The sequence below is a fragment of the Argopecten irradians genome, chromosome 12 (genome assembly GCF_041381155.1).
Source record: "Argopecten irradians isolate NY chromosome 12, Ai_NY, whole genome shotgun sequence".
In the NCBI taxonomy this organism is placed as follows: domain Eukaryota; kingdom Metazoa; phylum Mollusca; class Bivalvia; order Pectinida; family Pectinidae; genus Argopecten; species Argopecten irradians.
In genome coordinates, this window is record NC_091145.1 from 23,022,427 (window position 1) to 23,047,556 (window position 25,130).

General features: G+C 37.5%; 2 protein-coding genes across 3 annotated transcripts in view; one reads left to right on the plus strand and one right to left on the minus strand.

Annotated features, from left to right (window-relative positions):
* LOC138336307 (integrin beta-3-like) overlaps window positions 1-4,277 on the plus strand; it is a 28,746-nt gene extending 24,469 nt beyond the window's left edge. For both annotated transcript variants that reach the window (XM_069285743.1, XM_069285744.1), the window contains exon 11: window positions 1,079-4,277. In XM_069285743.1, coding sequence (XP_069141844.1) covers window positions 1,079-1,266 — 188 coding nt within the window. In that variant the 3' untranslated portion in view covers window positions 1,267-4,277. The remainder of the gene's footprint in view (window positions 1-1,078) is intronic.
* Window positions 4,278-8,136: 3,859 nt separating this feature from the next.
* LOC138336311 (betaine--homocysteine S-methyltransferase 1-like) lies at window positions 8,137-24,928 on the minus strand. The gene is made up of 7 exons (XM_069285747.1): window positions 24,643-24,928; window positions 23,269-23,459; window positions 20,548-20,742; window positions 20,066-20,177; window positions 19,489-19,667; window positions 9,486-9,567; window positions 8,137-9,201 (listed from the first exon to the last, which is right to left on the minus strand). The coding sequence occupies exons 1-7, from the start codon at window positions 24,653-24,655 to the stop codon at window positions 8,921-8,923; spliced, it is 1,053 nt and encodes a 350-aa protein (XP_069141848.1). The 5' UTR covers window positions 24,656-24,928; the 3' UTR covers window positions 8,137-8,920.
* Between the last annotated feature and the right edge of the window lie 202 nt (window positions 24,929-25,130).

A 25,130-nucleotide genomic window follows, 5' to 3' on the forward strand; every position in this document is an offset into this window, starting at 1 on the left:
GAAATGTCGTCTGTAAAGGATTTTATCAGAGATTTATATAGTATATTATCTAAATCTTAGAGATTTATATAGTATATTATCTAAATTTTAGAGATTTATATAGTATATTATCTAAATTTTAGAGATTTATATAGTATATTATCTAAATTTTAGAGATTTATATAGTATATTATCTAAATTTTAGAGATTTATATAGTATATTATCTAAATTTTAGAGATTTATATAGTATATTATCTAAATTTTAGAGATTTATATAGTATACTATCTAAATTTTAGAGATTTATATAGTATATTATCTAAATTTTAGAGATTTATATAGTATATTATCTAAATTTTTCAGATTTATATAGTATATTATCTAAATTTTAGAGATTTATATAGTATATTATCTAAATTTTAGATATTTATATAGTATACTATCTAAATTTTAGAGATTTATATAGTATATTATCTAAATTTTAGAGATTTATATAGTATATTATCTAAATTTTTAGAGATTTATATAGTATATTATCTAAATTTTTGAGATTTATATAGAATACTATCTAAATTTTAGAGATTTATATAGTATATTATCTAAATTTTAGAGATTTATATAGTATATTATCTAAATTTTAGATATTTATGTAGTATATTATCTAAATTTTAGAGATTTATATAGTATACTATCTAAATTTTAGAGATTTATGTAGTATACTATCTAAATTTTAGAGATTTATATAGTATATTATCTAAATTTAAGAGATTTATATAGTATATTATCTAAATTTTAGAGATTTATGTAGTATACTATCTAAATTTTAGAGATTTATGTAGTATATTATCTAAATTTTAGATATTTATATAGTATATTATCTATATTTAAGAGATTTATATAGTATATTATCTAAATTTTAGAGATTTATATAGTATACTATCTAAATTTTAGAGATTTATATAGTATACTATCTAAATTTTTGAGATTTATATAGTATACTATCTAAATCTCTGATTTTTATTTTACTGATTTCACTTCAGATTTGATTTATGTCGTGTATGTGGTACCGATCTCAAAGTTTATCGCTTGTACAATTACAGGATGTGGCCAAACCGAGTACACCGAACTAGGCGAAGAATCTGACCCGGAGGTGAATCCCGTTCAAAGTGATGCACCCACCGGTTACCAAGAAGGAAACGATCCGGATAATAATGGCGGTATTATACATTCGGCCAGCCTCCTTTTGACTCTTGGATCATTTTTCAGTATATTACTTCAGCTTTCGTGATACCATTGAGAAGATCTACTGATGTGTTTGTAAACTCGTTTTGACTTCATACATCTTTAGTTTCTGGTGGAAACATTCATAAGATACCTCATAACCGCAATAGTGGGTTTATTCTTATTTAGTACGTGGTAAGTGAACCGGAGAGGCAGACTTCGTGAATTACAACAGAAATATAACCCAGGTACATGTATTTCGATTTTGGAGACACGTGCTGGGATGTTGTGTGTGTAATTAAATTATAACTTAATTACAACAGTAATTAGTGGGACTTCCTCACATCCCACAACGTGAAGGCGTTCACCATGTGCTTATAATTCACTGATGTCTTTTATATGGGACGTATGTACTATACGTAAATACATATTAAGACAGTGTGTCGCACTAACTATCTAGTATTGCCGTATTTAGTGCAACGTATACGTATTACACGTTCGAAGAGTAATAATGAATGAGTTTTACAAGCTGGACTACATTTATAGTACACCTACATTGTACATGTAGCTGTACATTGCTTTGACAATAGCGGTCTTACAACGTATTGTCCCAAATGTTCAAAACCGTATTATATTATTGGTTTAATTTCGATGGAACCAAATATTTTACGGGATTCGTTTCTAGGAAACATTTATAAACTTTGTGTGCAAATCAAGTGTTCGTTTGATAGAGATGTTCCGAATATGTAGCAGTACATTTTGAACATGTTTGATAGAGAAGTTCCGAATGTGGCAGTACATTTTGAACATTGACGAACAACTATTTATTTATATATTTATGATGTCTGATATAAATGGTTCAGTATGTGGTGTTTTAAGTTTTAAACATGTTCATAGACATTTATCACATTAACAAATCGCCATTAATATATTGTGTACGTATATATATCGACAGATGTGCTGAAGATTTGTAGGCGATATAGCTACTGTTCACCTCATTTGTATTTTCTAAAATCATTATCTAAAACAATGAATTAAACTTGGATAGTTCACCACTACTGTGTGGTCTTTCTAGCACGTGCGTTAAGACGTCTCCAATTTCACAGAAAAAAACACGAAAAGATCATTAAAAGGTCCAAACCTTCAATTAACCAGCGAATAGTTTTTTAATTGAGCTATATTTTCTGCATAAGCTTGCAGCATTTAAAGATCTCTAGGATGTCATAGATCTTTTTAAGTAATATCCTGCTACGAATCTGTGGTGTGTATTCTTCCTACATTCCTATATTACTTTTTTCCTGAATTTTGAAAATGTTATACTCAGCCTGACTACCGCCATGTTACTTCCGTGTATTACGTAACGGAAGTACACACGACTTCCGGTTGTAATTCAAGTCAATGTAGTTATCATTTACTCTGATCAGCATTGTGCAGAGTTCTTAGGAATTGTGTATACATACTCGTCTAAATACCAATAAACGTCCTCATTATTTTCACATCAGCTATAGAAATAGTATACAAATACGCTAAAGAATGAAGAACGTTTTGAGATGAGAGCTGTGTCTGGCTGTGTTCTACACTAACCAAATATGTGTTTACAGGTGCGCTAGACATTCAGTCTGGTGGGGGTAATTCCAAATTACGTAAACACTCACAATTGCAAAGCAGTCGTGGTGTTTAGCTACATTATATTAGTAAAGAACATCAACAACAGTCTTAAATAAAATTTTAAATCGTGTAGGTAATTCAGATTTGTGTGTTCCTCTTTGTTTACACCAGTTTCATAACAAAGCAATTTACTCGTCGCCTAGATTTTGCGTATACAGGATATGTTACCATTTGGTAAATGTTTCCCAATGTGCACCTATCCCTACGCATGATGGTTTGGGTTTCTCGGAAATTTGAGAAACGGTCCGGTTTGGGCTGTTGACGTTGCATTCTAGGACAATAACATTTGCATTAATTGATTTGGTTAGCAGCAACGATATCAGGTTAATTAATTGAAAAGCCAAGAAAAATTACTTGAAAATTTCCATTTTGAAAGAATCATTTCAATCTACGTATGTAGTAAAAAATGTCCTCTGCGTTTCCCGTATTATGTTGAAAATGTAAATATTGTAAAACCTATTGTTATTTGTTTACATCCATATTGTTTATTTGTGTATTCTGATGTTGTGATTTTGTATATTACATTTATGTTGTAGATAGATATAGATTTGTGAAGAAAACTGATGACGTCACAAAAGAAGGAGTCATTAGCATTCTCTAATTTGTTACTGTTTCAATATTGTAAAATTGTACAAAAGACTTTTTCTAAACATTTAAAGAAGACTTATATTATTGTTTGTATTTAAGTTGGACACTACTTAGCTTTGCAGCAAAAATAGCTAATTCAACATTTTACAGATACATGCAGATCACCCTGTATATATCCCACATATTTAAATGACTTGTATATAAACTTTAGAGCTCTTTCCTATTTGTGCAGTTGTTGGCCGCATCTGTTTTCCATGATTACTTCAATCTTCCATACGTCTCGTAATGCAAAAATAAACGTAGCGCGTGCGTTAATGCTGCATGTACATGTAGTACGTTGATCTATATCGACGAGCGGCGATGCCTGGTCAACTTAACGCCAGTTATCGCCACCGTTTTTCAAAGTGTCCTTATATTCCATAGTTATCACAGTACCTCTTCCTCTGCTGATTTTCAATTAGCCCTGAACCCCGAATCATTTTACTAGCACCATTGATAGAATCTCGATGTGAGCGAAGTATTATTGTTTTGATGTTGACGAGGTTAGTTAATTGGTTAGAGAGTATACTTCCTGTTCCGTTCCCAGTCACCTCGCCTGTCTGGTGGTAACGCCCCCTAATCCGCTATGATGAGGGGATCACTGATAAGTATGTGTAAGTGTTTAAGGCATTAAATGACTTACATTTGTACATAATTGTAAATAGTATGTGTATGTAATTAAATGTTTTGCCTCACTGTGTAAAGCACCTTGCCTTTTCTCCCGTAGCTGGTCCTGTAGTGGTTATAAGATATGGAAATTTATGCAATAAATGTACAAAACTCTGTCTACTTGAACGTTTTTCTTTGGTGGTTATTGGAACCCGAAGTGTTTACATGTAAATTGGCGACGGTCTGTCCTACAGGGCCCAGAGACTAGTTCAAACCTAACATATGTTTGTCAAAACAGAACGTAAACAGGGGAAATGAGCACGTTCCAATTCTGATAAAATATTTTATGTCTCCTCGGATTCTCCGTCAGCTTGATGTAATCTAAATATGATTTATTATGAATTCCAATAATGCAGTTTATGTAGTTGTAACCCTTAATTAGGCTATTTTTTATTTGTAAAACGTTTAAACAGTATCATCTTAGATTGTGATATATCTCAATTTGCAAGCCTTGAACAAATGTTTATGATATGGACGTCAAAATGATTTTTAACGACCAATTACTTCATGAGCAATAACTGTGGCAAATATATTGGAAAATTATATAATAACGCCGTATGAACAGTGTACATGTAAATTACGCAATATAGCTCCAACAATTCCATAAATCTGATGACATTACCGGTACGTAAGGTTGGTTAACACTGTTGATAAACTTCGTATGCAAATGTTCCGGCAATGTTGTGAGTGTATTGAGAGTTAAAATTGCGTTACCATTTTCCAGGCGTAATAGACCAGTGAGGATAAATACAATTTTATACGGCGGAATTGGAAATCTCCAACAAAGCGTATACATTCCTCGTTACTTTCGTCTCGTTATTCTGCTATTTATGGTCACTTTGATCTCATCAATAGGCTGACTCAAAGAAACAGATGTGTAATTTACTACTGACCTCGGGATGTAGCAGACCTAGATGTGCATTCACACTAATATGGTAATGGATTTTTCAGACGTTATGAATAATACATAGCTATACCAAGATGTGTGTTCGAAATCAAAGTGCATTAAAACGTTTATAACGAACACGCCTAGAACGAAATCATGGTTATAGCGTAGTATAGTATCATATTTATAACAAACATGCTTAAAACGAAATAATTGTTATAGCGTAGTATAGTATCATATTTATAACTAACATGCTTACAACGAATTCACTGTTAAAACGTTATATAGTAAAGCACATTTATAACAAACATGCTTACAACGAATTCACTGTTAAAACGTTATATAGTAAAGCACATTTATAACAAACATGCTTACAACGAATTCGCTGTTAAAACGTTGTATAGTAAAGCACATTTATAACAAACATGCTTACAACGAATTCACTGTTAAAACGTTATATAGTAAAGCACATTTATAACAAACATGCTTACAACGAATTCGCTGTTAAAACGTTGTATAGTAAAGCACACTTATAACTAACATGCTTACAACGAATTCGCTGTTAAAACGTTATATAGTAAAGCACACTTATAACTAACATGCTTACAACGAATTCGCTGTTAAAACGTTGTATAGTAAAGCACACTTATAACTAACATGCTTACAACGAATTCGCTGTTAAAACGTTGTATAGTAAAGCACACTTATAACTAACATGCTTACAACGAATTCGCTGTTAAAACGTTATATAGTAAAGCACACTTATAACTAACATGCTTACAACGAATTCGCTGTTAAAACGTTGTATAGTAAAGCACACTTATAACTAACATGCTTACAACGAATTCGCTGTTAAAACGTTATATAGTAAAGCACACTTATAACTAACATGCTTACAACGAATTCGCTGTTAAAACGTTGTATAGTAAAGCACATTTATAACTAACATGCTTACAACGAATTCAATGTTATAACGTAAAATGTTCACTCCCCGTCAAGATTTCCAGTGTTTTACTGTAACCGTTTGTCGACTTCCATTGAAAGACAAGAGGCCCATGGGCCTTAACTGTCATCTGACTCATGGCACAAAACAACAAAGTCACAGTATAAAGTATTGGTTAACGATTAATATAAACAATACAAGGAACTCCTTAGTTGAATATGTAAGTTTCTGAAAAAGGTAAATGTCATTTGTTGAACAAACTTGGTAGCCCTTCATCCAAATATGGTCGAAACCCATTCAAGGATTAATATAAGGAGGAGTCAGATTTTAAAGCCAAATTTCAGCAAAGCTCCCATTTTGGACCTCGGTCATACTATCGCCATGGTACTTACCGCGGTCCTTTATAAAATATGATTGTCCTTACCTAAAGTTCCTCCTTCTGAATCAATTAAAACCACTATAGACCAATTTTCATTGAGATCGGAGACTGAAACCTTAAAACAGGAAGTGGGCCAGCGGCCATCTTGGAATACCAAAATCTTTACGAAAATGTATGCATGTTGTTTGGCATCAATTAAAACCCCTACAGACCAATTTTCATTGAGATCGGAGACTGAAACCTTAAAACAGGAAGTGGGCCAGCGGCCATCTTGGAATACCAAAATTTTTACGAAAATGTTTGCATGTTGTTCGGCATCAATTAAAACCCCTATAGACCAATTTTCATTGAGATCGGAGACTGAAACCTTAAAACAGGAAGTGGGCCAGCGGCCATCCTGGAATACCAAAATCTTTCCGAAAATGTTTGCATGTTGTTCGGCATCAATTAAAACCCCGATAGACCAATCTTCATTGAGATCGGAGACTGAAACCTTAAAACAGGAAGTGGGCCAGCTAAAATTAAGAAAATTTGCCCTTTTGGGGCCCCACCCCTCAGTTCCTAGGATTCAGACCTGACTCATTTATATAAAATATAATTGTGTTTCCCCAATGATGTTTCACACCAAATATGGATAAAATCCATCCAAGGATGAAGGAGGAGAAGGATTTTAAAGCTAAAATTAAGAAAATTTGCCCTTTTGGGGCCCCACCTCTCAGCCCCTAGGGGTCGAACCAGGCTCATTTATATAAAATATGATTGTCCGTCCCCAATGATGTTTCACGTCAAATATGGATGAAATCCATCCAAGGATGAAGGAGGAGTAGGATTTTAAAGCTAAAATTAAGAAAATTTGCCTATTTGGGGCCCCACCCCTCAGCCCCTAGGGGTCGGACCAAGCTCATTTACATCAAATATGATAATCCTTCCCCAATAATGTTTTCCACTTAATATAGATGAAATCCATACAAGGATGAAGGAGGAGTAGGATTTTAAAGCTAAAATTAAGAAAATTTTCCCTTTGGGGGCCCACCCCTCAGCCCCTAGGGGTTGGACCACGCTCATTTACATATGTATATAAAATATAATTGTCCGTCCCCAATGATGTTTCACAACAAATATGGATGAAATCCATGCAAGGATGAAGGAGGAGTAGGATTTTAAAGCTAAAATTAAGAAAATTTGCCTTTTTGGGGCCCCACCCGTCAGCCCCTAGGGGTCGGACCTGGCTCATTTATATAGAATATGATTGTCCGTCCCAAATGATGTTTCACACCAAATATGGATGAAATCCATCCAAGGATGACGGAGAAGTAGGTTTTTAAAGCTAAAATTAAGAAAATTTTCCCTTTTGGGGCCCCACTCCTCAGCCCCTAGGGGTCGGACCGAGCTCATTTATATAATATATGATTGTCCTTCCCCAATAAAGTTTCACACCAAATATGGATGAAATCCATCCAAGGATGAGGGAGGAGTAGAATTTTAAAGCTTAAAATAAGAAAATTCGCCCTTTTGGGGCCCCACCCCTCAGCCCCTAGGGGTCGGACCAAGCTCATTTACATAACATAGGATTGTCCTTCCCCAATAATGTTTCACACCAAATATGGATGACATCCGCATAGCGGTTAAGGAGGAGTAGCGTTTTTAAAGGAAAAAGTTTACGCACGACGGACGGCGCACGGCGGACGACGACGGATAAATCACAATGACTATAGGTCATCCTAAAAAATGCATGCTTTAGTTGCCATATAAGAATAATGAGGTCTTTATCTGATTCTAAAATTTTATTTATTTACAACACGGTGTGCATTGTATACCATAACAATCAATGACAAAAGATAAATGCCATTTAAAGATGCTCAACCGGCGACAGAGCATAAGTGATATTAATCATTTGAACAATAATTGGTGTTTAATCGTGTATATATATGCCTAATTAACACAAAAAATAATACGAAATAATTTATTTCGCCTTTGGTGCATGCGCAATCAGTACTTCATTCCATATAGGATATAGTGTCACGGAATTTTTTGTGATGCAATTAATTATTTTTCATATTTTTAACCTTTAGTAAAATTAGAAGCTCAAACTTTTCAAATGTGGTAATGGTGTAAAGTAAGTAACTTTTGTAACTGGAGAAAAATACTTAATCGTCTGCTCCTGTTTTTTATAATGAAAAAATACCATTTGTCAGCGGTGAAGCATCTTTAATGATAATAAAGATGTGATGAAATTACTTTATTGCAATATTACATCAAATATCTGTATCTTGTACAATTAATATTTATAGAAAGTTTATCAAACATAAATATTACATCGTACTAGCACAACCAGAAACTACATTGCAGTTTATAAATATCTCCTTAATGTTGACGTAATCTCTTCCAGGGTTCATTGCGCTTCCTCAGTCAAAGGACCGCAATGAACTCCAATGATGTTGACCACGTGACTATATCAGCCACTTTGACGATTGATGTTGACCACGTGACGTACATTTTGTATATGTATATCATTCACTCTGACGTCACCAAGAGAGTTTGTTAAACACTTATTCGTTGGTTGCCAATTTGGCCTTCAGTCCATCTGAGAAGTATTTCTTGGCGAATTTCTCGTCACCGTACACGAAGTGTTGTGACATGTCCGGTGAATACTTGGAGGCCGGCGGAGTTCGTCCGTACACTTCTGCTAGGATACGGGTATAGTAGGAAGCGTTCCCACAACACAGTCCGATATATCGAACTCCGATCTCCTTGGCCTCTCGGGCGAACTCGGAGATCTGTGTCCGGCTACAGAGCCAGGCGGGAAGGTCTTCCGGGAAAGCCATTTTACCTGGAAAATACAAAGGTGTTACCTGTGGAAGCCACATTTACCTGTAGAAAAGAGTAGTGAGTAGTGATACCAGTCAACTCGTGTTGATAAAGACCCATGCTACTACCACAATACAGCATTGAAGGACATCTGAACCAAAAGGCACACACTAACAGGTTTATACTTTGTTAAGTACACAACATAATACTGATGGGGCATGTAGTTCTAAGAGTGAATTGCAGCGAAAATGACAGCAGATTCTTTAACAGTATTAAGCTTTAAATTGTAAATATTAGCTAACTTGCCTGTATCGGGGTCTATGAGAGAATGCATGGTGGGATGTTCATGAGTCGTCCGGTATGGATTCGGAATACATGCCACAGGTCCCTGAAATCAAACACTTGTCATAAGTTACCTGTCCAACCACAGAACATTTGTTCTTTGATTGGATGATTGGGTACATTTAAGGATGATTTCTCTGATAGAGCTACTTCATTGAAACATTCCGCCAAAGGCACCAAACAAAATACTCACTCTGCCCTGTCAGAGACTTCAACATAATGTAATCATTATAGGAGGACATATACACACAACACACTCCGTCCGGTCACAGACATCATAATAATGTAATCATTACAGGAGGACGTATACACACAACACACTCCGTCCGGTCACAGACATTATAATAATGTAATCATTACAGGAGGACGTATACACACAACACACTCCGCCCGGTCACAGACATTATAATAATGTAATCATTATAGGAGGACGTATACACACAACACACTCCGCCCGGTCACAGACATTATAATAATGTAATCATTACAGGAGGACGTATACACACAACACACTCCGCCCGGTCAGAGACATCATAATAATGTAATCATTATAGGAGGACGTATACACACAACACACTCCGCCCGGTCAGAGACATCATAATAATGTAATCATTATAGGAGGACGTATACACACAACACACTCCGTCCGGTCAGAGACATCATAATAATGTAATCATTACAGGAGGTCGTATACACACAACACACTCCGCCCGGTCAGAGACATCATAATAATGTAATCATTACAGGAGGTCGTATACACACAACACACTCCGCCCGGTCAGAGACATCATAATAATGTAATCATTACAGGAGGTCGTATACACACAACACACTCCGCCCGGTCAGAGACATCATAATAATGTAATCATTACAGGAGGTCGTATACACACAACACACTCCGTCCGGTCACAGACATCATAATAATGCAATCATTACAGGAGGTCGTATACACACAACACACTCCGTCCGGTCACAGACATCATAATAATGTAATCATTACAGGAGGTCGTATACACACAACACACTCCGCCCGGTCACAGACATTATAATAATGTAATCATTATAGGAGGATGTATACACACAACACACTCCGCCCGGTCAGAGACATCATAATAATGTAATCATTACAGGAGGTCGTATACACACAACACACTCCGCCCGGTCAGAGACATCATAATAATGTAATCATTACAGGAGGTCGTATACACACAACACACTCCGCCCGGTCACAGACATTATAATAATGTAATCATTATAGGAGGACGTATACACACAACACACTCCGTCCGGTCAGAGACATCATAATAATGTAATCATTATAGGAGGACGTATACACACAACACACTCCGTCCGGTCAGAGACATCATAATAATGTAATCATTATAGGAGGACGTATACACACAACACACTCCGCCCGGTTAGGCGTGCCGAACATTGCAAAATTCAATAAGTAAAAACATTTTTGCGAAAAAAATGTGTTTGTAATATATCGTTATATGTGTTCATTATGTTTAATGTGTGTGTGTTAAAAATATTTGTGTGTGAAAAAATGGTTTGTGTGTAAAAATTAATATGTGTGTGATTTTGTTTTATATGTGTGTGAGCAAAATTTCTTTGTGTGTGTGAAAATATATTTGTGCGTATTTTTTTATATCTGTATGTGGAAAAATTGTTTGTGTGTAAAAATTATATTCGTGTGTGATGTTGTTTAATGTTTGTGTGTGAAAATCACACATAAATATATATTTTTACACACAAATATATTTTTCACACACACAAAGAAATTATTGAACAAAAATTTTATTTTTACAAATAAATATTTCAAAACAAGAGGCCCAGAGGGCCTGTATCGCTCACCTGGTTTGTAATGTCAAGTAATGTTCTGAAGAAATTTGAATATTTACCTCTAAATTCCCTATTGGGCCCCACCCCTCCTGCCCCGGGAGGGTCAGAGCCGAAATTCATAAAAGTTCTGTTCCACTTCCCCCAAGGATGTTTTTGGCTAAATTTGGTTACAATCCATGCAGAACTCTAGGACAAGTAGCGATTTATAGGATTTACCTCTATTTCCCATATTGGGCCCCACCCCTCCTGCCCCGGGGGGGTCAGAGCCAAAATTTATACAAGTTCTGTTCCCCTTCCCCTAAGGATGTTTGTGGCCAAATTTGGTTACAATCCATCCAGAACTCTAGGACAAGTAGCGATTTATAGGATTTACAGGATTTACCTGTATTTCCCCTATTGGACCTCGCCCCTCCTACCCCCGTGGGGTCAGAGCCAAAATTTATACAAGTTCTGTTCCCCTTCCCCCAAGGTTGTTTGTGGCCAAATTTGGTTACAATCCATGCAGAACTCTAGGACAAGTAGCGATTTATAGGATTTACCTCTATTTCCCCTATTGGGCCCCGCCCCTCCTGCCCCGGGGGGGTCAGAGCCAAAATTTATACAAGTTCTGTTCCCCTTCCCCCCAAGGATGTTTGTGGCCAAATTTGGTTACAATCCATGCAGAACTCAAGGACAAGTAGCGATTTATAGAATTTACTGGATTTACCTGTATTTCCCCTATTGGACCTCGCCCCTCCTGCCCCCCGGGGGGGGGGGGGGGGGGGGGGGGTCAGAGCCAAAATTTATACAAGTTCTGTTCCCCTTCCCCCAAGGATGTTTGTGGCCAAATTTGGTTACAATCCATGCACAACTCTAGGACAAGTAGCGATTTATAGGATTTACCTCTATTTCCCCTATTGGACCCCGCCCCTCCTGCCCCAGGGGGGTCAGAGCCAAAATTTATACAAGTTCTGTTCCCCTTCCCCATAGGATGTGTATGGCCAAATTTGGTTACAATCCATGCAGAACTCTAGGACAAGTAGCGATTTATAGGATTTACCTCTATTACCCCTATTGGGCCCCGCCCCTCCTGCCCCTGGGGGGTCAGAGTCAAAATTTATACAAGTTCTGTTCCCCTTCACCCAAGGATGTTTCTGGCCAAATTTGGTCACAATCCATGCGGAACTCTATGACTAGTAGCGATTTAAATTAAATGTTGACGGACGGACGGACGGACGGACGGACGACGGACGCCGCGCCATGACATAAGCTCACCGGCCCTTTGGGCCAGGTGAGCTAAAAATACACAACCATTTATTGTTTTTACACACAAATTAAACATATTAAACACATATAACGATATATTAAAAAAAAAAATTTTTCTTTACACATTTTATTTTACTTATTGAATTTTGCAACGTTCGGCACGCCATACCCGGTCAGAGACATTATAATAATGTAATCATTATAGGAGGACGTATACACACCATTCGTCAATAAATATTCGACAGATACCATCACACCTGATGTAATCAATACCATCTATCTGAGTTCATTTACGCGTGATTTACACAACGTTAGCGTTATGTGTAACAAAATCAAGCGAGACAGAAATTAATTACTCTCACCACGCGCAGACTCCCAGACGAAACGAGAAACAGAACCTCGTGTCTTTGATGCTGATGGGGTAATCAGTGACAAATGTGTAATTATAATTCACTCGCTCTATTACTGTTACCGATTGGAACGCTCAGACGAGATACAGCTGAGAAACAGTTAAATACATTTCACCCTACAAAAGCAGTTAAGGTCTAAAACTGAAGAAAGAGTATTCAAAGTTTACACAAATGTTTTATCACTTGAAACCAGAAACACGTGCTTGTAATTTACTGAAATATGACTAGCCATTTATCATGGACAGACCACTCCATTCCGACCAGGAAGAAACATATGATAACGCCCCTTCTCGTTACAGGGATGTGGTTCCGGAATTAACTTATACTTTTCATATACATATCCGCAAGACCGTGACTAAAGAGAATTTCGCTGTCTCGGGGAGGTGTCACAGTAGCTGTTAGTACATCACTTCACCCCCTCCCTCTACCAGGATCATAACCATCTTGTTTGATAATTCTTTCCCTATCATTTCTCATGATCCCGTCACCGTCGCTCTTTTCCCGATATTATCCTTTCATCATTTTTTTCTTTGGGACCGGATACATATTCACTGTCTGTCTTTTCCTCAAATTGCCCCTTCCCATCTATCCCTTTGGTCCTATCTATTGTTTGTCTCTATGGGATCGGACTCGCTTTTCGTCTTTTCTTCATATTACCCCTTCCCATATATCCCTTTGGCATATCCATTGTTTGTCCCTGATATTACCTTCATCTATCCCAGACATCCTCGATACTTGCAACTTCGCTAGCCAAGGGTATTAGTCCGATTCTCTTTCTATTACCCTTGGCATATCTCACTTCAGAACGGGTGGTCTCGCACTGCGCCACCTGCTGGATCACCGCAGTTGTGTCCCTTCCATTTACGTAATAAGCAACCAATTAAAAATCTCGTATCATTGTTGTATGGTTGAAAAATGGCAGCGCCCTATGAAACTAGCTGCAATATTGTAGCTCAAAAGACTTTTTGACAGAAAATGGTGTCGTCTTTAGAGCTACAATTGATGTCATTTACTGCTAATGGAGCAAAGTAATGATTATTCAAACCATTATAAAACGATTGTTTGCATTTTATCGTACTTGTTTGATATCGCTTACCTACTAGGCAATAAAACTGAGCCACATAAAATATCAAATTCTCATCGAGGCATTATTCTTTTTACATAATACATATGAAGGTCTTTCTGAAGGGAATTTATACGGCAAGTTCACAAATTGTGAATTTGACGTCTTGTAAGCGGTACGGTACGTATATTCGTTCTATATGAAACACGTGTGTTGTTTGCGACAGATTCAAAATACCAAAGGTGAACATGTGTGCGAGTCATTTGTTTAATAGTAAGTTCGGACACCAGTTTGTTTTGTGTTTCATGCAGAAGTTCTGCAATGTCCAATTTTGTAACGAGATCGCAGTAGGCCTATATCATTTAATTGTTTAATTTGTGAAACATAAACCACGCACGTACTTTCCAATTTGTTTGGAGAGCAACGTCTCCAAGACGTTCATTTAGCTGGTATAAAACATCTAATTGATTAAATAGATAGTAATATAACTTCGCTAGGAGTTGATGTTGACAAGCATGACATGCCTGATGCCACATTATACAAATGTAGGTCACTATACTATCGCTTCAGTTCAGTTTTGTTGACATATCAAAGCTGCGTGTTCATTGGTCGCCTGAACCTAGCCGCATCCAATCAGAATTTGAAAGCAAAAACACCTGTTCTGAAGTGAGATATGCCAAGGGTAGCAGAAAGAGAATCGGACTAATACCCTTGGCTAGCGAAGTTGCGATACTTGATGTTACTATCTATCTGTAGATACTAACATAACGACAGTGATAGTAACACCTGTAGTATCGAGGATATTTCTCCAGAATTTGATTATGTCCGCTTCCCATATTGTTTCCAAATAATTCCTTCTCGATTTAACCCTCATTATTTTTTAAATAAATCCCTCTTTATTTTGCCCTTTTGAGCTTAACCGTGTATGTGTATATCTTTTAAATACCCCGTTCATCATCTATGCCTTTAAAACTTTACCTAGAATACGCCGTCCTCATATACACGACGATTTTAAACTTAAAGTACAAATGAACTCCGTCCACTATCTGTCCAACTGGATTTATCGGACATTCCTGACATTTGTCCTCGTTCTATTTTACAATGAATATAATGTATTGTAATATAAAGTCTATTCCCCGAGGTGTTCCGGATGATTAAACGTCTCCTACCTTAAATTACCACGTCATATTCTGTTAAAAGATTTAAACAAGAGATCCCAGAGGGATCTTGGCGCCCACCAAAGAATGATCTATGTCTGACAATGGAAAGAGGGATCTTTTCCCTGCTTTTCAAACTTTTTCAAACACACTACATATAAAATTTGAAACAGATCGCTATAGTACTTTCTAAGACATAGTGGTAACAAACTTCAACAATGAAATCTAAGATGGCGGCCGGTTTGCCATCTTGTTTACCGATCAGTGCCGAAAGGCATTATGGATCAGTCCTTAAATGTACTATGCACAACTAGGGTACAAGGGGAAACTATGCATGGAATTTGAGAAAGATCCCTTCAGTACTTTTTGAGAAATATTGATAACAAACTTTAACTATCAAAATCCAAGATGGCCGTCAGTCGGTCATCTTGTTTCCGATCGGTCCCAAAATGCAATATGCACAATAAGAGTCCTAGGGGAACCTGTATATGAGATTTGAGAAAGATCCCTTTAGCACTTTTTGAGAAATAGTGGTAACAAACTTTAACCATTAAAATCCAAGATGGCCGCCTGTCGACCATCTTGTTAACCAGTCGGTCCCAAAATGCAATATGCACAACTAAGGTCCTAGGGGAACCGACATATGAAATTTGAGAAAGATCCCTTCAGTACTTTTTGAGAATTAGCAGTAACAAACTTCAACTATCAAAATCAAAGATGACCGCCTGTCGGCCATCTTGTTCACCGATCGGTACCAAAATGCAATATGCACAATTAGGGTCCTAGGGGAACCTGTATATGAAATTTGAGAAAGATCCCTTTAGCACTTTTTGAGAAATAGTGGTAACAAACTTTAACCATTACAAGAGATCCCAGAGGGATCTTGGCGCCCACCAAAGATTAATCTATGTCTGACAAATGAAAGAGGGATCTTTTCTCTGCTTTTCAAACTTACACTTCTTTTTTCTGCTTTTCAAACTTTAAACTATCAAAATCCAAGATGGTGGTCGCAAAATGCAATAGGCAGAACTAGGGTCCTAGGGGAACCTACATATGAAATTTGAGAACAATCCCTTCAATACTTTCTGAGAAATAGCGGTAACAAACTTTAACTATCAAAATCCAAGATGGCTGCTGGTCGGCCATCTTGTTGACCGATCAGTCCCAAAATGTAATATGCAGAACTAGGGTCATAGAGGAACCTACATATGAAATTTGAGAACAATCCCTTCAATACTTTCTGAGAAATAGCGGTAACAAACTTTATCTATCAAAATCCAAGATGGCCACCGGTCGGCCATCTTGTTGACCGATCAGTCCCAAAATGCAATATGCACAACTGGGGTCCTAGGGAAACCTACATATGAAATTTGAGAAAGATCCCTTCAGTGCTTTCTGAGAAATAGCGGTAACAATCTTTAACTATCAAAATCCAAGATGGCTACCTGGCGGTCATCTTGTTGACCTACCAGTCCCAAAATGCAATATGCACTACTAGGGTCCTAGGGGAACCTACATATGAAATTTGAGAACAATCCCTTCAGTACTTTCTGAGAATTAGTCGTAACAAACTTTAACTATCAAAATCCAAGATGGCTGCCTGGCGGCCATCTTGTTGACCGATCAGTCCCAAAATGCAATATGCACAACTAGGGTCCTAGGGGAACCTACATATGAAATTTGAGAAAGATCCCTTCAGTACTTTCTGAGAAATAGCGGTAACAAACTTTAACTATCAAAATCCAAGATGGCTGCCTGGCGGCCATCTTGTTGACCGATCAGTCCCAAAATACAATATGCACAACTAGAGTCCTAGGGGAACCTACATATGAAATTTGAGAAAGATCCCTTCAGTGCTTTCTGAGAAATAGTGGTAACAAACTTTAACTATCAAAATCCAAGATGGCTACCTGGCGGCCATCTTGTTGACCGATCAGTCCGAAAATGCAATATGCACTACTAGGGTCCTACCTAGGGGAACCTACATATGAAATTTGAGAACATTCCCTTCAGTACTTTCTGAGAATTAGCCGTAACAAACTTTAACTATCAAAATCCAAGATGGCGGCTGGTCGGCCATCTTGTTGACCGATCAGTCCCAAAATGCAATATGCACAACTAGGGTCCTAGGGGAACCTACATATGAAATTTGAGAAAGATCCCTTCAGTACTTTCTGAGAAATAGCGGTAACAAACTTTAACTATCAAAATCCAAGATGGCTGCCTGGCGGCCATCTTGTTGACCGATCAGTCCCAAAATACAATATGCACAACTAGGGTCCTAGGGGAACCTACATATGAAATTTGAGAAAGATCCCTTCAGTACTTTTAGAGAAATAGCGGTAACAAGAATTGTTAACGGACGGACGGACGGACGGACGGACGGACGGACGGACGGACCACGGACCACGGACGAAAGGCGATTTGAATAGCCCACCATCTGATGATGGTGGGCTAAAAATCTGTCTATCCATGATTTCTTATAGCCTATTTTAATCTGTCCTCGAATTTAACCCCTCCTGTTCATTCCAGATATTACCCCTCACCATCTGTGTATTACAGCAGCTGAATTCTCCTTGTAACACTTCAGGACAATCTCAACAATCTAAATATGCAGAGTATAAACACTGACTACTGTGATTATAGTATTGTAAGATAATAAACTAGAGCTTACAAAAGAGAAGAGCCAGCATCTACAAGTGGGAAGGATGGTGTTACGACATACAGTGAATCAGGTTTCTTTTTAATATTTTTATAGCGAAGAAAACTTAAATCGCAAAATGATGTCGATACTATCTCAAACAGCTTGGCATAACATAAAATGTCTGCTTTACAACCCCATCGCCTCTCCAATAGTTATCCGTTACCTTTTCTGCTCTTTAGCCGTTGTGAAGAACAGTACGACACAAAAAAACCCCGAAAATACGATGATGCAGGGATTAGTGAAGTTTGAGATTATCGTATTTACATTTAAAAGAAAAACCTAGAGCCCTAGGGGAACCTACATATAAAATTTGAAAAAGATCCCTTCAGTACTTAGTGAGATATAGCGATAACAATCTTTAACTATCAAAACCCAAGATGGCTGCCTGGCGGCCATCTTGTTGACCGATCGGTCCCAAAACGCAATATGCACAACTAAAACCCTAGGGGAACCTACATATGAAATTTGAGAAAGATCCCTTCAGTACCTTCTGAGAAATAGCGATAACAAACTTTAACTATCAAAATCCAAAATGGCTGCCTGGCGGCCATCTTGTTGACCGATCGGTCCCAAAACGCAATATGCACAACTAGGGCCATAGGGGAACCTACATATGAAATTTGAGAAAGATCCCTTCAGTACTTTCTGAGAAATAGTGATAACAAACTTTAACTACCAAATTCCAAGATGGCTGCCTGGCGGCCATCTTGTTGACCGATTGGTCCCAAAATGCAATATGCACAACTAGGGTCCTAGGGGAACCTACATATGAAATGTGAGACAGATCCCTTCAGTACTTTCTGAGAAATAGCGATAACAAGAATTGTTAACGGACGGACAGACGGACGGACGACGGACCACGGACAAAAAGCGATTTGAATAGCCCATCATCTGATGATGGTGGGCTAAAAATACGCGAAAACACGATGACGTAGGAATAAGTGAAGTTTGAAAATATCCTGTTTACCGTTTTAGTTTAACGTCCTATTTTAAAACAACAAGGATGATGTAAGGTCGTGCCAGGTTTGTTTGTGGAGGAGAGTCGAAGTTTTCGGAGAAAACTAACCGTACTCCTTCACTTTCAGTGCACAAAGGTTTAAATTGTATGAGTTGTCTTGAAATGAGAGTTGGATTCTGAATGTAGATTTTGACTGCTGAATACACAACACAATGATATACATGTAGCATTGTTATGGACCGAAATGACTCGATCTGACTATTCTGTCTAAAAGCTGATAGTCTATACAGATCTTCATTTCAATAACCCACCCTCGGTTTTTTCATAGACGCATACGTAGTGATTTTCACTACAGACTGGACAAAAAACATTTTCTCTGACTTTTCACTTCTTTTACATGTAGCTACAAGCTGTTTGAAATTCTATTGTTACCAATTTATGTGCCAAAAAATGTATTAAATACAATTGATACATAATTTTGCAACCGTTATTACGCAATTGTCATTCTTCTTTAATTTAGATTGTAAGTTTGTAATAAACAATGGTCATAGTTTTTCATATTTGTACATGGGTGTAGGTACTCACTTTACACGATTTGACGATTTCTCGTACGATTGGAAGCATGCTCTTTGGTCCCCTGTTACAGTTGACCCCCACTACGGCTGCGCCGGCCTCTTCCAACTTCCGGCAAGCGTCGCCATAGAGATAACCGTCAAATGTATGATAGGCCCCTGATGGGGCAAATGTAATTACTGCTGGAACACCTAAAGGGGATCAAATGTGTCGTGTAAGTAGACAAGCAAAACATTAAATGCTTTAACATTGTGCGACTTACATGTGTACAGATTATCAAAAAGAAAGCAGATACTGTGTAAGGGAGACATGAAATCCCAGAGCGATCTAGGCGCCAACCAAAGAATGATCTATGTCTGACAATGAAAAATTTTTATAAAAATCATGGGATAAAATAGTTTTGGCTAAAACACATGAGAAAACGCATGCACAATATTAATGAAATGATGAAATGTTGAGTTGATACGATAAAAATTTGTCGTTTTGCACTACAAAAGTAAGACATGTTTCTTACCATATCTTATATATGTTATCATCATGCTTGCAATATTGAATCACATTGCATAAGAAGGGAAATAACTCCAAAAACCTTTGCCGTATTTCTTAATGGCCTCCAGAGCCAGAAGTGCTTCCCCCAAATCGTTGAAAGTTTCCCCAATGATGTAGTCTACATTGTACTCGGAGGCCCACTCTACCTGTTCCTGGTAGAAGAAAATTTATATAAAATTTGAACTAATCATCTCCGATTTCTCACCTAGAGGAAAATGTTTGAAATGTATTTGATCTAAACCTGAAAGTTCCCAAATCTGGGATAGAGACCTCGTTAGAACAAGCATTGGGTTTTAAGTTCTGGCAAATGGTCGGTGTTTTTCTTCTTCCATTATTAATCTCAAATTTCTTATATATAAATTAGTCAGGCGTAAAACAAAACAAAGGATCTGTATCAGATTCCTACATACTTTCAGGTGCTTAAGTTGAAGTTTTATTTTTACATGTACTTCTGTCAAATATAGGAAGTTACTCTCCCCAGAACGGGCCTCGTTATTATTTTTTTCGCCGGAAATGACGTACTTTGAACATGGCCATGACCTCTTTGTGAGTCTTGGGGTCATCCTTGTCGAAGACTGTTGTGTTACAGATGTCTCCCGCCATCAGTGTGCCGGTCTTGTCCGCCACCTCACGAGCGATTTGGAGCGCCGTCCTCTGTAACCTCTCAAGGTCATCCTCACGCCCTATTGCGCGTAACTTCTCTCGATGACCGTAATACTGTGAAAAGTTGGTTCATATCTTGATATTTTTGTAAATAGAACAAGAAATAAACGAAATGTTATCGCTTTGCATCCATTCGATCATTCGACAATTTTGCCAAGATATCAGGTTACATTTAACTCAATTAAATTTAAATACGTAGTATGGTAAACTCATATAGCATTGTGTAATGTCACAACCAATTCATAAGTATACGACATAATCTGAAACATCTGTCAGTAAATGACAACTGTTGCTTCTCGCTTGATTGCTTTTGCATAGTGAAAACATTTTACATTTAATGGTATAGTATTAACAAAAGGCGTTTGAGTCTGTATGGCTCACCTGGTTCATTGTAGTAATTATAGCAAAATTTCTTTACAAATGGAAAAAGCAAACTGGACTCCGAACAGGGCTGTTTTCGTTTATAAAGTAATTATTTCGAAAAAGCAAACTTGACTCCGAACAGGGCCGTTTTCGTTTATTCGGAACAACCGTCTCGATCGTTTATTAAAGTAATTATTTCAAGCATAAATCCTAACGGACTTACAGTATTTACAATGGTAAATGTTTTAGCGTGGGCTGTCGCGTCAAAGCCAAGCGCTCTTTTTCCAAACTTGGGTCTATACACAAAAAATGGCGGCGAAAGCAACGGTGAGTAAAAGAAATGTCCTATGTCCTATGTCAAGAGATGCATACATTTGCTGAAGTCGGAAATACTTTTACGGATTGTCCGACGTGTCAATGCATATTGTCCAAACAGATATACCCAGAAAACAATAACACAAACCTGCTATAGGGCTGGAAATTCATCTATTTTTTCTTCCTAGAGACTCTACCAGGCATGCTCATAACTCATGTCAGGTTTATAAAAAAAAAACGAAACGTATTTATGTCAGTAAACACATAGAAAACATGTACGTATACCACGTGCTGAAGTTTTCGCGTGCATTATAAGGCGTCAAACACAGGCTGAGGGGCTCTCGCTTTTTGCCAAATCACCGGCGCTCGCTTAATTGATTTTTACCTAATTTTTCATGAACAAATGTATCCACAACACAAAATCACGTTTTGGTATTGCTTTAGTATATTGTGTTAGCTTCTCATTATTATCGGAATATGTTGTGTTTGTGAATTTTATTATGTATTACAGTTTTTTTTCAATCTTCGATTTTTGTCAATATCACATACATATATTGCGAAACAAATTCCATGACTTATACGAATCAGTTTCGATGACACAACTTTTACACCTTCACGTTATACATACTACATATATAGCTACATGTTGCTGCGAACGGGACAGGGCGAACAAGATTAATACTGAACCCATCCATTTACACATGCATAGGATCAAAAGTCAAAGAAGGCTCTGGGTTTTGTCCCCTGGCCGAGACACATCCTAGTCTTCAAAAGTGATAGTTTCTACTCCTGCTTGACGCTCAGCATATATACAGGGAGTAAGACCACTGGTTCGCCCGTTGTCAGTATAATGTGACCGGGTGAGGTGTGTTGCTTGGTGTCTTCGGCGGCTTGCTTCAGTGATATAGCATTGTAAAACGGGCAAGAAGTCCACTATACAAGAAGACACAACACGAGTATACCGCAACCTTCGAAAACACAAACCCGAAGTACATCGCATACATGGGAGACGTGTAATTATATTTCTGTTGTTGAACCTGACTTTGGCGCTTTATATATCTATACATAATAATGTACCTTCAAAACAATAATTAAATAATTCGTTAAGTTCAATTACGGAAGTGACGTGTATTTTTTTATTGACATATTCATGTAACTATATTATCCCAAATCATATATATGTTTTTTGGCTTCATTTCTTCACGACTTACACATTTTACATTGTTCACGCATTCATCTATTACATAACATTGTTTCACCTAAAAAAATAGGGGAAAATTCAATCAAGCGAGCGCCGGGTTTGGCAAAAGGCGAGAGCCCTGTGTTTGACGCCTTAATATGCACGCAAAAAAACTTTAGCACGTGGTATACGTACATCTATTCAATGAGTTTACGTAAATACGTATTGTTTTTCATAAACCCCACCCGAATTTTGTCTGGGTATATTTGTTTGTTTGGACACCTACACAAAATCTAAGGACACGAATATATGCATAGACACGTCGGACACTCCGTAAAAACAATCCCGACTTCAGCAAACGTATGCATCTCTTGACATAGGGCATTTCTTTTACTTACCATTGATTTCGCGGCTATTTTTGTGTACAGACCCGAGTGCTCGGCTTGGATGCGACAGTCCACGCTAAAACATTTAACAGTGTGTTTTTTGACACAGAAGGGCTTAGTCAATTCTTGCCTGAAAACAATATAAAATCACCAGCATCGTCTTTAACTCATAAACGTAAAACTAGGTCCAACCAGTCAAACCGTATCATCGAAAACGGCACAGCGGTTACGATGACGTAGTCGATTGTTGATGGACTGATGCCGGACGTGCCGCGGTATGCATGAACTCACCTTGGTTTCTGGACCAGGTGAGCTAATGATATAGGATCTACCTACTGTGTAAGCCACTACGGTATCACTTCCTGCGTGAACGAACTCTTCTGAGAGAAGGCGAAGTTGTTCAGGGTGTTCTAGAACCACTTCCGGTACAAACGCCCCGGCCTTGAGGTAACCTCGTCGTTCGAACTCGTACAAGTAGCCCTCAGCCACCACTAGCGTCCCACCATCAGCCAACCTCTCTAATAATCCTGCAGACAAAACAGATTTAATACAGAAACTCGAAGACATTATTGCGGTGAGTAATAAACGTAGGTTTCAATGATAGCGTATCTGAACGGAAACTTATACTATCTAATAGTACCAATATCTGGTGTACGGGTACGTACGTTCACAGGAATCTGACACTATTTTCCATTCAGTGGCATACATATATGTATATGTCTGTATATGATGTTGATTGGAAACCGTTCGAAGTCCCTGTAGGTACATCACAAATATAACCTTCCGCTGGGGTACATAAACAGACATTTTTAATGGTTTAATGGACTAAATGTTACGTTTTATTTCCAAAATCATTTCTACTGATACAAAAGTCTTAAATTGTATGTTACCCACGAATTGCATTCCACTAGAATGAAGCATACAGTCTATATACCGTTAATACCAATCGATTTACATTTCTATAGATGCTCCACCGCTGATAAATGGTATTTTTCTCTACAGTACGAGTTATTGCGTCAGGAAAAAATCCGTGGCACTTTGTCCATTATGGAATGAAGTACTGATTGTGTATACATCAAAAGCAAAATATTTTTTATGTTAATTAGACATATATATACACAATAAAACACCAATTATTGTTCAAATGATGATATCGTTTATGCTCTGTCGGTGTTGGAGCATCTGTTCGTTTCTGAAACCAAGTATATTTCTCTTCCCATGCAGAAAGCGTGACCTACAGTGTATTTATATTTTTTAATGGGTGATAAAGCACTCAGAGTTAGGCTTATCAGAATTTAACCCCGCTTTCGATCACTGAATACATATGTGTACAAATGTACTTAAATGTTCTTATTTATGCATAAACAAAATTAAAATATGTTTCCGAATTGAATTTGATATATAGTAAATTCAGTGCTCCGTTTAAATCATCGGCGCGAGTGATGTACAAATAATATTATGACCACAGGTACTTGGACGGGTATATGCTGCATTCATACCAGTTATTGACCCTTCACTAAACTGAGACTATGCGTGTGTATAAATAGCTCAAGTCCATGGCCATGTGTCAATAATCCTAATACAACAGTCGGTATAATGTACCTGTTCGCAGCTCATTATATACACTTCATACACATGCATACAAATTTAGCTATAAGCAACTTCGTCACAATTAATTTAACTGTAATGTATATATAAATGTGAGTTTACCTTTCGTTGGCATGTTGTTGCTCGGTCAGTTTTGGACAGCCAATGCTCTACGGCTCCGTTTCGTAACGATTTCTTTTTATCAAATAGCTGAAATTGTCGTTTAATCTTTTAGAGTTACGTCCCCTTGTGCACACGGCATCACATTGCCACGTTCCGCCAAGGACGCCGGCGATTTTGTTTTTATCTTCGAGTTATTGTAAATACTGACGTCCCAGAAAGTGTGTGAAGGCCGAATTCAGTCCAATTTAGGTTTATATGTTATCTTTGTATATAGCAAGGAACAAGATTTATCAGGGGCTTCGTAGAGTGATGTCGGCCTGTATATATATATAGTCGACACCGCGCGTGATCACACATCTCATACATGTTACACGCGTGTGCAATCTGCAAAATACGTCGATCGATATTCGTGTTTTTACGTTCCTGGTTCTACATTTTCATTTCGTTTGTATACGCGCAAGTGCACTTTGTAGTCATAAGTGAAATAG

Bases quoted from the DNA above. Each gene is read 5' to 3' on its own strand.
- LOC138336311 (XM_069285747.1), bottom strand. The intron at 20,178-20,547 runs GTACGTCATTTC...TTCTTCTACCAG, and splicing joins AGGTCATGGCCATGTTCAAA to GAACAGGTAGAGTGGGCCTC. The intron at 9,202-9,485 runs GCAAGTTAGCTA...TGTATTTTCCAG, and splicing joins TCTCATAGACCCCGATACAG to GTAAAATGGCTTTCCCGGAA.